Genomic DNA, 15,230 nt, shown 5'->3' with positions numbered 1-15,230 from the left:
TTTCATATTTTTTTATGATATTTTTTATTTTTTAATTTTTTAAGATATTTTTTTGAGATTTTTTAAAAAAAATTAATTTGAAATGGAGAAAGTAATTTGAAATGATATTTTTTATTTGAATTAAAATTAGAATTTTTATTTTTTTAATTTAAAATTATAATTTTTATTTTTTTCTCATTTTTTTATCTTTTTTGTCCTTCTTTTATGGTATTTTTATTTTTTAAGGTATTTTTTTGAGATATTTTTTTAAAAAAATTAATTTGAAAAGGAGATTGTAATTTGAAATGATGATTTTTATTTGAATTAAAATTAAAATTTTTATTTTCTTAAAATTTAGAATCACATTTTTTATTTTTTTTCATTTTTTTTTCCTTTTTTATGGTATTTTTTATTTTTTTTACACTAATTTTTTTTAAAGTTTTTTTAAAAAGATAATTTGAAATGGTGATACTTATTTGAAATGATGATTTTTATTTGAATAAAAATTATAATTTTTATTTTTTAAAAATTTAAAATTATAATTTTTATTTTTTTTTATTTTTTTTGAAAAATTAATAATTAAATTCATCACTTGAAATGGCATTTTTGAAAATACCATTTCAAATGGCGTTTTTAAAAAAATCATTTGAAATGGTGTTTTTTAAATTTTTTTTTTTTATCGTCCATGTGAAAAAAAAGGATGAAAAAGGATGGTGATGTGGATACTATAAAATATCATTTTGAATGATATTTTATAAGATTTATATTAGTTTGATAAATAAGTTAAAAATTATATTATTTTGTAAATAATTTTTTTTAAATTATTTAGATAAAGACTCTGATCTGTTTTGTATTTATAGGATAGGCTGTTGGTAGAGTCTCAGCACTTAGACCCTCATCCGGGGGACGAGACTTGCAGCAGGAATTTTCGAAAGTTCCCATTGGTCGAGGCCGGAGGCACTTGATGTTGCGCCTTAATTGGCCAATTTGGGGTAAGGGTGGCAGTGCTTGACCAATTAACCTATTTAATAAATTATTTTAATCAATTATAGATCAATCTAAATTATCTATTTAATACAATGGTCAATTTTAGATCTGAATTTTATATTTATTTAATAAATAAGTTGGATTCAATACGTCAGATTTTTTATCTATCATACATCTGATCCAAACCATATTATATTCGATCCAACCTAATTGCCACCTTTAATTTGGGAAAGATCTGGCCTTGGATTTTTAACGTGTCTACATACGGATAGGATTTGCTCAGGAACTACACTTATATCTTTTGGATATTCGAGCACTAATGAAATCTGAGAGCTTCTATATTGGGTCCATCTTCTCTCATTGTAGATTGAATTACGTGAATCTTTATGTTTTTGTTTCTCTCTCTTCCCTTTGTTTGTATATCTAATCTCTTGGTGCAATACTTGCATATTATCCTAAGCTGACTTCCATGGAGTAAACTACCTATAAGTTACAAAATAGCACCAACGTGGAGGCACCATTCCCATTCATGGAGTGATTTTGATCCACTAATGGTGCACCATCTGCATCAACATGTAGTAACCAAATACTTCTTTGTGAACGACCGGCACCTTCTTTTTGGTCTCTACAATACGTGAAATTTTTATAGTAGTCACAAGAAATTTCCGCTGGTATTGGATAAAAAACGTGGCCTAAACGCAAGCCATGAGAAGATACCCATACATTTGGGTTAAGTTGCATCACATGGCTCATGTTTTTCAAAGCTGTCACATGAAAACAATACATGCCACCACCCTGCTGTTGCTTATGCCCCAAGGGTGCGCCATTGACGAGGGACGTCTCCCCCGTTCTTTTTTTTTTTTTTGTCCGTTGGTTATGGAAATGAGGTGGTGGTCCCCATGTGAAGACTGGTTAAAGAAGAAAAGTGAAACGGAGAAAGAGATAAAAGACAATGAGAAGATGATAGTGGTCAGTGTAGCTTTTTCTCTCTCACTCTCTCTCTCTTTGGGGTGGAAAACTAGAGAGAGAGAGAGAGGATTTAGTGGTCAGACAAGGCAGTCATCCTTCCACGTGATTTGATTAAAAAGAAAGTATCATGCAAGCACCCTGATGAACTTGCAAATCTTGTGCCTAGGGCTCTGGGTTAACAATTTATAAACTAACTCATCGGCTCGATCGTGAACGATTCGCATCAAGCAAGTTTCGATTTAATATAAATATATTTAAGCCATAAATGAATCGGTTGGTATAGACACGTTTATTAAATCATCAATTTTAGCTTAGACATTTGATCCATTTAATCCCTTTTAACCTATCTAATGAATGGGTTGGATCATGATTTAGCATATTTTAGATCCATTTAATCTATTTAACACATCTTTGTCTCATTAACCGGACATGCTTAACATGTTTAACTCATTTAATCTATTAAAAATAAACTAAACCTATTTAATCCTTTTAATCTAATTCAATCTATTTAGTAAACGGATTATATAGGTTGAGTTAGGTTATTTATTTAATAAATATGTCAATTTTAGGTCTAAATTTTTTATCTGTTCGCTAAACATGTTGAGTTCAGATTGATAAATTTTTGACTTGACCTGGATCCCGATTCGACATGTATCCAATGCAATCCAATCTGATTCAATCAGATTGCCACCACTAGTTCTTGTGTTTTATTTTATATTTCACATTTTCATGCGCAAGCATGTGATCAATTCTTCTAGCTTATTAAAAGAAATGGTTGGCGAAATTGGACTTTCATTTGTAGCTAAGAAAAGGAATTGATCTTGGGGACCATCTCAAGATACCACTAGCCACCTATTATAACAAATCTGATTCATATTGAAACAATAAAATAACTAACCGCACCATCTACAAGATATCATACGATACTCCATGGGATTCATCATGTGTCTAGATATATAATCGACTTGATTGATTGCTTTTGATACTCTATGGCAAAAGAATCAACACTTTTTCCGCATCCTGCCATCCACTCTATTGACAAACCCCACTTGGCTTATAGTTTAGCATACATATCATAGTTGATGAAAGTGGATCAACAAAACCTGCTTGGATGATCATGGCGATGATAGTAGTTTTGAAGAAGGCATGTGTGAAACATTTTCTTCAGTGGATTACTTGTTTTGAAGAAGTAAATTTGATTGTTTGACAAGTAATTTATTTGTGTTCTTGCTCAAGGATATATCATGATGAGATCTAGGCAGAAAGAACCTTACATCTAGATTGAGCGTCTAGATCCCCAATCCATCCCTGCATGGTCTGCGCTCCCCTAAACACATTCTCATCTTATGTGTTCTATCATTGTTTCGTCCTGCATTGTTTGTAAGCAGACAAGATGGATTCTGAGAGGGCAATGCATGAAATGGTCAAGCACCTCATGTTTGCAAATTGTCATCTTGAAATCTAGCGCGAAGATGGCTCGCAAACAGTGTACCAAAGGGAATTCCAATGGTTGGTTGGACAAAGGGGCCATGCAACATGATCGATGCTGCCCAATATGAGAAGGGAAGGCATATGGATGCATATTACCTGGTCTTGTTGCTTTATCTCTAGCGAAAACCAGGAAGAAGAGTAGTTAGATGTCACACATCTATTGCTTGTTGCATTACCTCAATTGCTTAGAACAAAATCTATGTCCACTGACCATCTAAAGTGACCCATTTTGGGACCTATATTCATTGGCATCTGTTGCTAAGGGGTAGTTAATTGAATCAATATAATACATCTCGAAGGTTTGGTCATCCCTGTCTGGGCTAACATCTTTGGCCACATATATCAGAATACACTGCTATCCGATACAAGTAAGAGCAATTTAAGCTTCCTTGGTCTACTTGAGTCCCAAGAACTAAGCTACAATCCATCAAATGTAGTTATTTGCTGCATTTTTCTCTTATTGATGTTTCAAGGTGGCAATTAAGCTTAATGTGGTCTTGCATGACATGATTGAGGATTCCATAGTTACTGATAGAGAATTGGTAAGCGAGATAGAGAGAGAGGGGGGGGGGGGGGGGGGGGGCAGTATTGGTTGTTGGGCTGGGGAATCAAATGACATTAATTTTGGGGATAAAAAGCCTGTCAGAAGGCAGCAAAAAGGACAGAGGGAGTAAGGCAGATTTCTTTCTTTTCTTAGGGTGGAACCTAACGCCATCTCATTTCATATACGGTTCCATCCACTGACAAGAAAAAGCCAAAAAGAGCACAAACCCCAAGAGCAACACAGCCTTCCTGCCTCACAGAACCCTGGACCCAAAACTAATTTCACACACTTTTTCCCAACACATTATCTGAAAGGTATCCCTGCCGATGTTGGGACCTAGATTGGGGCACACCAAGATTCACCTCACAGCACAAATACAGATAGAAGAGGTTCTCAAGCTCTGACCAATCCCCTTACTTAAAAATATGTATAGCTTTAGTTTCTAAATGGGCTCTTGTGTAGAGGAATGAGGATTCCCTCTTATTTCTTCTCAAATGGTGGAAGGCTGGCTAAATATTAAATACCAGAGGCCAGTGAGCTTTAAGACAAATGCAAGAGGACCTATGTCAAGAAGCAATCATCATCCTCAATGACAGGCATTTGGTTTTGTCTGCATATGATGGGATGCCATGTGGGGTCCTTTGGGAACATTTTGACTGAACTAAAAAGCAGATAGACCCTACTTGATGTGGCTCAAGCCTAGATCCAATGATACATATCAGTTTCTCCCAGGGCTTAACCTTTTCTGTGAGGGTCAATTGTGGTGATGGGCTTGGCTCATCCTCCCTAAAAGAGCATCTTCTATTTACCAAGATGGTATGGCAGCCATTTTTGTATAATGAGGTGCTTCTGTGGATCTAAGAGCCCATCTCTCTCTCTAATTTTTTTAGAATCCCTCCTTTTGTGCTTCTTGAGATGCCATGCATATATCCACACTGTTTTGAAGATGTATCCAAACCTTTAACCAAAGCTTAATAACATGCAGAGAGAGAGAGAGAGAGAGCTTTGTGGTGAGGGTTGGATGGGGTGATGGACAGGGATAAATCTGGAAGGCACCAAACCCATCTCCCATGTGATCTTTGGCCTATCACCTCACTCAAATCCCATGTCTTGCCCTAGATCAAGGGGCAGCATGGCAGCATGGGATGAGGCTAGTCACAAAGAAAGGGGTATTTTGGTGATTATCTAGTCATGGATGGGCAAAGAAAGCAAAATCTAGCTACCCAACAATTGATTCTATTTATTTACCCCAGTCACTATCACACCAACCAGATCCTTGGTCTCCTTGGGAAAAAAAAGGTTCACAAGACAAGGAATGCTCATCAGGTCACCACTTTTCCCCATAAATCTAAGCTTCACTGGATTTATATAGGCCTTGAAACAGGGGCCCCCTCTTCACCCTCTCTTCTTGTTCTCCAATCTTCCCAACCCTTCTTCCCTTCCAAACCCCACTTGAGTGGGTGATTGCTACTCCCTTCTCTCCCACTGCTGTCACTGCTGAGATTATACATTGCAATCTCGTGGGGTTTTCAGGTTGATCAAACCCATCTCTTCCAGGGGAACAAAACAAAAGGTTAAACAAAAGATCCCTTTTTTTCTTCATCTTTCCATCTCAGCATTCGCATTGTTGGCTTCAATCAGAGGTTCAGAATGAGGAAGCATGGGTGGCAGCTTCCATATCATCCTCTTCAGGTTTTTTTTTCTTTTCTGCTTCTTTACCTGTTTTTTCTTCTATGTTTCTTGTAATGGGTTCTGATTTTGTCTTACAATGTGTAGGTAGTAGCTATAGCTGTTTTTCTGGCACTGGGGTTTGCTTTCTACGTGTTCTTTGCTCCCTTTGTTGGCAAGAAGATCTTTGAATATGTGGTGATGGGGATCTACACTCCCCTGGTAAACCATTTCCCTGACCTATGTGGAATCTTCTGTTTTTGTGGTGATGTTGATCTTTGTTTTCTTTCCTCATATTTAATGGGTATTTGAGTTGAGATCTATCTGCTGTGGTTGCTTGTTGGATTTTTAGGTCTTCCGTTGTTCGAGTTGGATCTGATTTAGTTGGCCTTTCATTGCTGTGGGTTATCCCTATTTTCTATCTCTGCTTGTTTGATTTTTTTTTTTTTTTTGCCTTAAATTTTTTCAGTGTGGGCTATCCCTGTTTTCTATATTTGCTTGTTTGATTTTTTTTTTTTTTTTTTGCTTAATTTTTTTCGTGAAAAAATGACATGCATTTGTTTATTGATACGCTTTTGGTGTGCATTTCAACTAATATGTAAATATTGTTACGCACATTTTGGTGAGGCAAATTGGCTATTCCGTAGTTTGCATCTGTATATTTATGGTTTTATTCTGCGATTTCTCATATTTCTAGTGATTGTTAATGTGGACCGGTATGTTTAATTTTGGTGCCATTTGATGACAGAATGTTGTAAGGCATGGGGTATAATTTAGCGAGATCGTTGTTTTGGTGTATGTTTTCATGGCATAATGTTGGAAATCCATAAGTTGCCTCTTTTGTCCCCCTATGAATCAGCATCAGATAGGGTAAAATTTCTTGTGAAAATCCAAACTTCCCTTTTCTAGATATGTAAAATAATTTTTGACTGCTAAGGGTCCAATATGATGCTCATGTCTGTCATAAATGAGGGTCCACCTGAGAAGTTTGTGGGACTTGGTATCTCTTATGACAAAAATTAGGAAGGCCATTGTTAAAATGAAAAAAAATACAAAGGTTGTGTTGTATCATGACATGGTAATGTAATGAATTCTGTTGTGTATGGTAAATTTGGAAAGATGGTAAAAGACATGGAGGCATTAAAATTGGAAAAGAAGCATTGAGTATCATTCCTTTGTTCTAGAAGCTTGCCACCTTTTTAAGTACCTTGTCATGTCTTTATCTAAAATTCCAGCTATCCGCCATATTAGCAGAATTTTCTGATGAAGGATATCTGCTTTAGGTGGAACATAACAGCCTGATTCTTGCTACATTTTCTGCTTCAGACTCTCATTTTTCTCCTGCCACAATCAAATCCTAGGGGTTCATGAGGGCCATCTCCAGCGTTGTCCCTCTCCTTTGGATAATTGTGAAAAAAAATATAGGAACAATCAGAAGTTTTAATGAATTATATAAGCTTACTGTAATTCTAGTTCAAAATTCAAATAGATTGCTTTTGGGTGACCTCTCTTTGCAATTAAGTTTGTAAAAATCATTCCATACTCCCCATGATATCCATTTGCTGTATCTCTGATTGTTCATACAGGTGGCTGGAACATCTTTTTTTTTTTGTTGTTGTTGTTGTTGTTGTCCTTTGGTAGGAGTGGCGCAAACATCTTCAATGAGCTATGCTATGCTAGAAAAAGGAGGGTCTTTTGTCTTGTACTTGCTAGCAGAAAACATGCATTACAAACTTAATTATTTACAATTAACATTCATATCAAGTAGTTTGAAATCTAATATAAAATAATATCTATTAGGCATGTGAACCATCTCCCTCTCTATGTGATGTTCTTGAGGTATAACTTTTACCATTTTGGATCTACACAAAAAAGAAGATAAGTTATATTGTATTTTTACTAGTATTAAAATCGAAATTCCCTATAACCACCTAAATGGGATAAAACTTCTATAGTCGGCCTGACCATGGAAAAAATTATGGTTGGGCCGTCATCGTCTGCCACGTGTCCCCCACCCCACGGATCACAAAGCAGAAGCAGAGAGAGGGAAAAAAATGGAGGAGAGGAGCGGGGGCGGTTTGTGGCGTCCTAGCTTGGGGAGGGGCGGGGGTGGTGCGGACGGCGGGGGCCGGGGTTTGGAGGGTCGGGGTGCAGGCGTCGGGGCAGGGGGGGCCGAGGTGCAGGCGTCGGGGCAGGGATGCGGAGCAGGGGCGGGGGGGGGGGGTGGGGGGCCAGGGTGCAGGCGTCGGGGCGGAGCCGCCGAGGGAGGGGGGTTGGGCGTAGAAAAGAAGAAACTTTTTTTTTTCCTCTCCCTTTTTTTCCCTCTCTTTGCTTCTGCTTTGTGATCCGTGGAGTGGGGGACACGTGGCAGACGATGACGCTCCGACCATAATTTTTTCCATGGTTGGGCTGACTATAGAAGTTTTATCCACCTAAATGAGCTGTTTGGTTATTATTTAGTCCGATGTCCTATATATCTCAGCATAAGAAGCAGCCAAAAATCAGCTTGTTGCGGTTGGGTATCTGATAACATCCATATTTTAACTCTGATAGAACATTCCATTGAAGTGATCAAATGTTGTGATTTAAACAGGTATAAGGATTTCATCATGCTGCATAAACCTATGTTGGAGATAAGCATAAGTGGAACATATTTTGCATAGTAAAGTTTCCAGTGTTACAAAGGCCCATAAGGAAGAATAGCAAGCTACGAGACCTTGATACTTGTTCAAAATGATGCAATAATGCCATAAATAACCTAATTATATAACTACAGCATGCCATAACTCTCACATATAATGTACAATATGAAAGTCTATAGGGTCTATGAATTTTCTGTTGACAATTTTGTGCTGGTCACCTCAGTACATAATCATAACAAGTTGATCTGCCTATATGCTGATAAAATAGTTTAGTTAATTGTTTCTGGGCACTGATAAGTGTGGTTGTCAAGATCTTACAATTAAAGAGGTAGGTATCTTTGTAGGATTAGTCTGTAACATGTGGAAGGACTAAGATGCTGCTTGCAAGATTCAAAAGTACTGATAATGAAAGTGTTTCTTGTCAGGTTACATGCGTCTTCTTTTTATATGTTTGGTGTGCTGCTACGAATCCTGCAGATCCAGGGCTTTTCAAGTCTAAGAAATGTCTTCAACTAGAGGGCAATGCAAAACAGACTCAACCCAAGGAATTCAGAGGAGGCGGCCCAGAAAATGAAGCAAATGCTGCAACAACTGGTGATAAACGTGCCGATGAAACTATCAACAAAGAGGCCATCGATGGAAAATCAAGTGACAGACTTCAGAAAGAAAGCTTATCTTGTTGCAATCCATTCTTGGCAGTATTCCTGAGCTGGTGCCCTTTGTTGTGTGATCAGTCCCATTCACGCGAACAGTCATCTGAACAGCAAATGAGTGAGGAGGGCATGTTCTACTGCAGTTTATGTAAAGTTGAGGTACGCAATCTGCATCAGGCAATGATGATATTCAGTGGTACTGTAGTGTATAAAACCTTTTGTCACCCATTGAACTACATCATGTTTCACCTGTGCTTGTCTCTAAACTACTGCTAATGTTGCAGAAGCTAAACATGAATGTGCTATCTGACTTGTATACAATTTTTCATTATGCCAAATTATTTGTTGTATTATTGTTTCTTATTGAGTTTTCTGGTTGAAATATAGAAAAGCATTTAATAAATTTCTTGTTCTTTAACACAAACGAATGGAAATGGCTTGCTGGTTATCATCATTGTATGTTCTTTGTTAAATATACAAGTTATATGTAACCTCATTTTTGCATCTGAAAATTGTGGCTGCAATTTGTTTTAAGATAAGTGGAATTGGAACAATTATGCCGCAAGTTATTCGCTTTTTTGGCTACGATTTTTTAAGTAACTTTTGCCTGATGGTGTTTTCATCCATAGAAAATTAGGGATGGCTTCCCAGCTGAGTTACTTACGACAGCTTCCTGCTGGAATTGCTATGCCTGGTAAAAGAGAGTTTGATTAACATAACTATTCTTTGTTTATTCCTGTTTGTTAAAAGATGAATAAGCCTTATCCTTCTTTCAATCCTGCACAAAATGCTGCCTACAAGTTGGTCAAGCATGCCTCCTTTTAATTTTGCATATAAATCTACATTGGCAATTTTTTCAACAAGGGACCCTGCTACTTAAATGATGCATTCTTGGTCAGTCAATGCTGTTCTCTCCAGGAATGTTTCTGTTAGGTTAGCAGTGGATGATTAGAAGTTTGTTTCTGGAATCCTCTACTTGGGGTGTCACACTTGCTTCAGGATCTTGCAGTGAAACCTGAATTCTGACATTTTTGATCCTCCCTTTGAGCAAGCTTCTTTTGGTTCTAGCACGCTTTATGAAGTTCAAACTCATTAGTAAAGATTTTTCAGTCATTTTCAGTTTCCTTCGCTATTGTTTTCCTTTTTATTTTACCTTCTATCGATCACGTTCCTGTAATGGTTAAATCACAATGAATATTTGTCCTGTATAAAGTCTTAGTAGCATTTGGTAGTGACAATTCTCTAATTAATTTGTGACCATGGTTGAGCATTTATATTCCGATTGACACTGTGACTTTTGCTTCCCGGAGTTCTATAGTAATGTCAGGATATCAGAAGTAAATACATGGAAGAACTAAGTTATTGATGATTTGCTTAGCATTTTAATACATGTTTATGCATGTCAATATGTAGACAAATTATCCAACTTCCACACATCATTCACGTTAGCAGTCCTTATTTACCATCTATTTGTGCAACTTGTTATGTTGGTTTTACCAAATTATGTCATATTGGTCATCACTATCATGCCTAATAATCTTGTCTGCACATTGTCTAGGTGTTAAAGTATAGTAAGCACTGTAGAGTTTGTGACAAATGTGTAGATGGCTTTGATCATCACTGCAGGGTAAGACCTTGAATACCTACAAATTCTTCCTTGTCTTCTCTTAAGTTACTGTATGACTATCTAACATACGCTCTCTTTGGGTTCTTCAGTGGCTCAACAACTGCATAGGAAGAAGAAACTATAGAAGATTCTTCATCCTTATGGTTTCTGCACTCCTCCTGGTAAGAACAAGGGTTTCTTTTCTACTGTTTAAACTGTTCTAGGTACAAAGACCCACATCATGGCACCACATCATGCACTGTACCCATTGGTTTAACTGTCATTGGATTGATCTTTGCCAATCCCTACTCCAGTAGCGACCAACCTTGTTCTCTGCACCATGGACCTGGTAGTCAAGAAAATAGCAAGCACTCTGTTCCAGGTCCTTTTCATCCTGGTTGATTATTGACAGGTCTCCGTGGTTTGTGCACCTTGGGCCAGCTTATTCTACAGTGGTCGATAGGAATCCTTGTGTTGATACTCTGTTTCCTCGAGCGGAAGCGATTCTCTGTGGAGATCATCTCAAAGCTAGGAAGCAGCTTCTCTTTGGTGCCCTTTGTTGTTGTTGTGGTGAGTTTATAATTTTCTTCTTTTCTGTTTCCACCTATTACATGTTGTAGTTTTATCCTGAAAGCTGTTTTTGCTCACTTACATTATCTCATTTAGGAAAATAATTCAGTAAAAATGGTTGCAGAACGTTATTTAATATCCTATTAAATAGGAAAAGTTGATTTCTAAAAGCATGAGCCTGATCTCTAAGTTAGGATTGTTTTCTAATATTGGCCTCAATATTTATTTATATTGTGCCTATACTTTTGCAGGCTTCTTGCACCTTCCTAGCAATGATTGCTACTTTACCACTTGCTCAACTTTTTTTCTTCCACATTCTTCTAATAAAAAAGGTAAATTTGATAGTGATTTATCTTTCTGATGTCAATCATCATTATCATGGTACGATATGAATATTAACAATATATATTTAAACATTATGTTTGCAAGGTTTCTTATCATCCACATGATGAATCATATGCATCGGCATATGCACAACCTTTACACATCTTTATGTCTTGCTTTCTAGCATATTACATTAAAATAATCTAAGTAGCGACGTAGTGCATATTTAATCCATTCAGTTGTCCTCGCAAACCCATATAGTTCTAAAATTTATAATCTGCATGACCTGAGACTGTCAGAAAGTTTGTTCTTTTAAGGATAATGTATGTACGTAATTTTTTTTTCCTTGTAACATTGGTAAAAGTCCTTAGCATTCACTCTAAGTAAATGACATTATCTTAGCCGAGTTCTTAAATTGTAACAAGGATTTATGAGTATTCAGCTAAATGACCTGATCTTTCTTTAAATCATATAAAAATAGCATCAGAGATCTTTTTTAATGCATTTTTGGAGCTATTAGTGTTTGTTTTTATATAAATAAGTTGGCTGTGTATTGATCCATTTAGTTAGTTACTTGAATAGACAAAATGGGGAGGAAGGCATTTGTTCAAACAAATTAAAAATGTTACTGGCTTTAATCTCAGTGATTTAGCTGAATGTTGCTATAACTCTAAGTGCACACTCTCGACATTGTTTCCATAACTCCTGGAAAAGATTTTACACTATTGTAGTATAGCAGTGGTATCTCTCATTTGAAGCCAGTTTTACAGGTTGAGAGAATCAAGTTCCTTTTCTGAAATCATGTTGCTGAATAACATGAGGTTGAGAGAATCCAGTCTTTTCATTTTGTGTTTATGAGCAAAATCTTACTTTTGTTGCTAATCATAGTTAGCATAGTCGTAAAAATGAAAATAGAGACTGACTGCATAAGCTAGGACATTCATTTCAAAATGAGAATGCCTTGTTATGTTGCTGATTTGTCTTTTGAAGCCTGGCCCTTGTTCCTGTTTCATTTAAAGTTTGATGAACCAATTGTGATTACTTTTGTCATGAACTTGGATGCAGGGAATCAGCACATATGACTATATCATAGCATTAAGGGAGCAGGAACAGCAGGAGCAGCAGGGAGTTGGTGGTCAGCAAAGTCCACAAATGTCTTCAGTGAGCTCTCTTACTGGACTGAGCAGTGCTAGTTCCTTTAGTGCATTTCATCGCGGTGCATGGTGTACTCCACCACGATTATTCCTTGAGGATCAGGTATGATGTTGCATTTTCTCTCTCTGAAGTTTTTCCTGACTGTAGAGTTTGATATATTAAAGAAAATGAGAAAATGCACTTAAAGTTTATATCTGAGAGCATCATTTGACAATAGAACATAATTAGCAGACCTGCACTTGACTCTATAAATCATATGACAAAAAAAGGTTCATTCCCTATCTGGAAAATCAATCCACCTGACTTTCCTAGTTCTCCCGAGTCTGTAAGTTGAATGATCATAGGTTTTGTCTCATAATGATTTAATTTCTACCTTCTTATTATGCACCAATTCCCGCAGCCCAAGAGTTTGGAAGTAGTATGCATTACGAAATCTTACTCAACAAACTTAGTAAGGTCTCCAATTTCCAAATTGGTTTACAGTTTTGGCTTTACAAGTGCATACTGTCCGTGATTCTCAAAAAAAGAAGCACATTGCTGTGCTTGTAGTGGGCCGAAACTTCTATGCCATTTTGTTTCTTTCATATGGGACTTACTGAAGCAGAATGGGGTGAATCCAGAAAGAATAATTCCTCAAAGTTAAAAATATATTACAACATGAATAAATCTAGATAATATGTAAGTAATCCTGCAGCATAATTTTGTTGTATGGGGCATATTATATACATCAATGAATTTGATAAATAATGACATTAGATGTGCAAGGACATGATTCAAGTTATAATAATATCACCTATAATCATGGGTCATATTGCATATATGCCATGGTTTAAAATTACATGCCTTTGATCAGAACTGTGTTTGCGATGGGACAACTGACTCAATCTTGAAGACCTAAAAGAATTGAACTCTGTACATGCCTTTCTTGGCTTCTCATGCCTGTTGTTTTTCATAGTCTTTAGTCCCAGGGACACTCCAGTAGCCATTGGTTTCAATTATCATTTGTATCTGCCATTGCACTAGCAATGCTACTTATGGCATATAGTTATCCGGTTAACGGATTTAGTGGCCCTTGGAGTGATCATATGTGCCAGGCCTCGTCTGTGGTTGCTGTCTGACCCTTCTCATCTACGTTATGGCATGAGGTATCATCTCATTTGACAGTCAGAACCCAACAGACCTAAGTTATAAGCTAGAACTTGACCTCCAAGCCAAATCTTATGCAAAAACTTTTCCTGCAACTGCGAGATACTTGACCATTTCCTGGCTGCTTTTTATTACATACCTGTGTAGCAGCCACACATTTGAGGGCTGGCTTCACCATTCAAAACACAAGTTGTTGGATATTCTGTCACAAATTTATTTAACCTTGTGACAAAAGATGTGCTGTTTTTCTTTTCCTGCCGTTTGTATCTTGTTTTTATATTGGGGAATTGACGAGGAATTCGATTTTTTGCCAGTTTGATGTTGTTCCTCCTGAAATTGGCACATCTGTGAATCCCATGGGCAAGAAGATGATGGTGGAGGAATCAACAAGAAAAAAAAGTGCAGGAACTGTCAAAATTAGTCCTTGGACCCTGGCACGTCTTAATGCAGATGAAGTGTCAAAAGCAGCTGCAGAAGCGAGGAAAAGGTCCAAGGTCCTGCAGCCAATTGCGAGACGAGATTTGCCACTGGAACAAGAGAGAGATAATAGCTTTGGAAGTGGCAGTGGCAGGATAGTTCCAAGGCCTGATAATAGGAGGCGACAGAACAAAAGAGGCAGGTTCCCAGTCGACCTTCCTCTTGAGCCCCTTGCAAAAATATCAGCCAGCACCACTGACAGTAATGGCACTGACCTGGCTCCAGATACATCCTCCAGTTTAGCACCTCTGCAGCTTGAAGCAAGGAGTGCTTTTCGGCCTAGCCGACCTGCGCCTTCTACAAAAATCATTGCTTCTTCTCCTGACAGCAGTTTAGACTCACCAGATCTGCATCCATTTCGCATTTCCTCATCTGGAGCCGAAGAAGTACAGGGGCTCACAACTAATCCTGCCTCAGGCACTGTTTCACAGAAAGGGATTCAGCTCTCAAGATCGACCAGTGATGGATATGAAGCATCAGGGGGTGAAGACAGTGATCGGATTCCATCAAGAATTGTGCACAGATCATCTAACTGGTCTAACCTGGTGCTGAACCCAGGCCGTGGCGAGATGGCAGCTGATTTCAAGACAGCCTCTGCAAGCTTGCAATCTTATGTTAGACCACTTTAATCAAAACTGATGTCTGAACTTCACATGTTTTGATCCACCTCACCAAGGAGTAGAGATTGAAACCGGTCACTGAGACTGGCTGACCATTTTAGTCAAAAAATGGTTGCTGAGAGGATCTCCTTTGGTTCTCAAGATTGTAATGGATGCATCTTGCATGAAACTTGATCATGTCTCCCAAAAAAATATCTGGAAAAAGGAATTTGTTATATTGTTTAAACTGCATGACTGTCATTTGGTTCATATGTTTGTGTTACCAAGGCTGACCCGTTCTTTTTCTATCAACGTACCCTTGTCAGCTATCTTCTCCATTGTGTCACACTGTACTTTCACATTCATCACCCCTGTCGGTTTATTGTTGATGTTTAGCTGGCGTCCCAAGATAAACTAAGT

The 15,230-nt window shown here is 37.5% G+C and overlaps 1 protein-coding gene across 1 annotated transcript; it reads left to right on the top strand.

The window, feature by feature from the left end:
- Positions 1 to 5,249: 5,249 nt before the first annotated feature.
- Positions 5,250 to 15,057, top strand: LOC105056130 (probable protein S-acyltransferase 22). The gene is made up of 9 exons (XM_010938207.3): positions 5,250 to 5,662; positions 5,747 to 5,860; positions 8,706 to 9,092; positions 10,492 to 10,560; positions 10,650 to 10,721; positions 10,981 to 11,109; positions 11,361 to 11,441; positions 12,499 to 12,690; positions 14,049 to 15,057. The coding sequence occupies exons 1-9, from the start codon at positions 5,621 to 5,623 to the stop codon at positions 14,838 to 14,840; spliced, it is 1,878 nt and encodes a 625-aa protein (XP_010936509.1). The 5' UTR covers positions 5,250 to 5,620; the 3' UTR covers positions 14,841 to 15,057.
- The last annotated feature ends 173 nt before the right edge of the window (positions 15,058 to 15,230 follow it).

Source organism: Elaeis guineensis, chromosome 13, assembly GCF_000442705.2.
Source record: "Elaeis guineensis isolate ETL-2024a chromosome 13, EG11, whole genome shotgun sequence".
NCBI classification, from domain to species: Eukaryota; Viridiplantae; Streptophyta; class Magnoliopsida; order Arecales; family Arecaceae; genus Elaeis; species Elaeis guineensis.
Note: the sequence above shows the minus strand (reverse complement) of the source record. Positions and strands in the feature narration are given on the sequence as shown.

Bases quoted from the DNA above. Each gene is read 5' to 3' on its own strand.
- LOC105056130 (XM_010938207.3), top strand. From the start codon at position 5,621: ATGAGGAAGCATGGGTGGCAGCTTCCATATCATCCTCTTCAG. The intron at 5,861-8,705 runs GTAAACCATTTC...GTTTCTTGTCAG, and splicing joins TGGGGATCTACACTCCCCTG to GTTACATGCGTCTTCTTTTT. The intron at 12,691-14,048 runs GTATGATGTTGC...ATTTTTTGCCAG, and splicing joins GATTATTCCTTGAGGATCAG to TTTGATGTTGTTCCTCCTGA.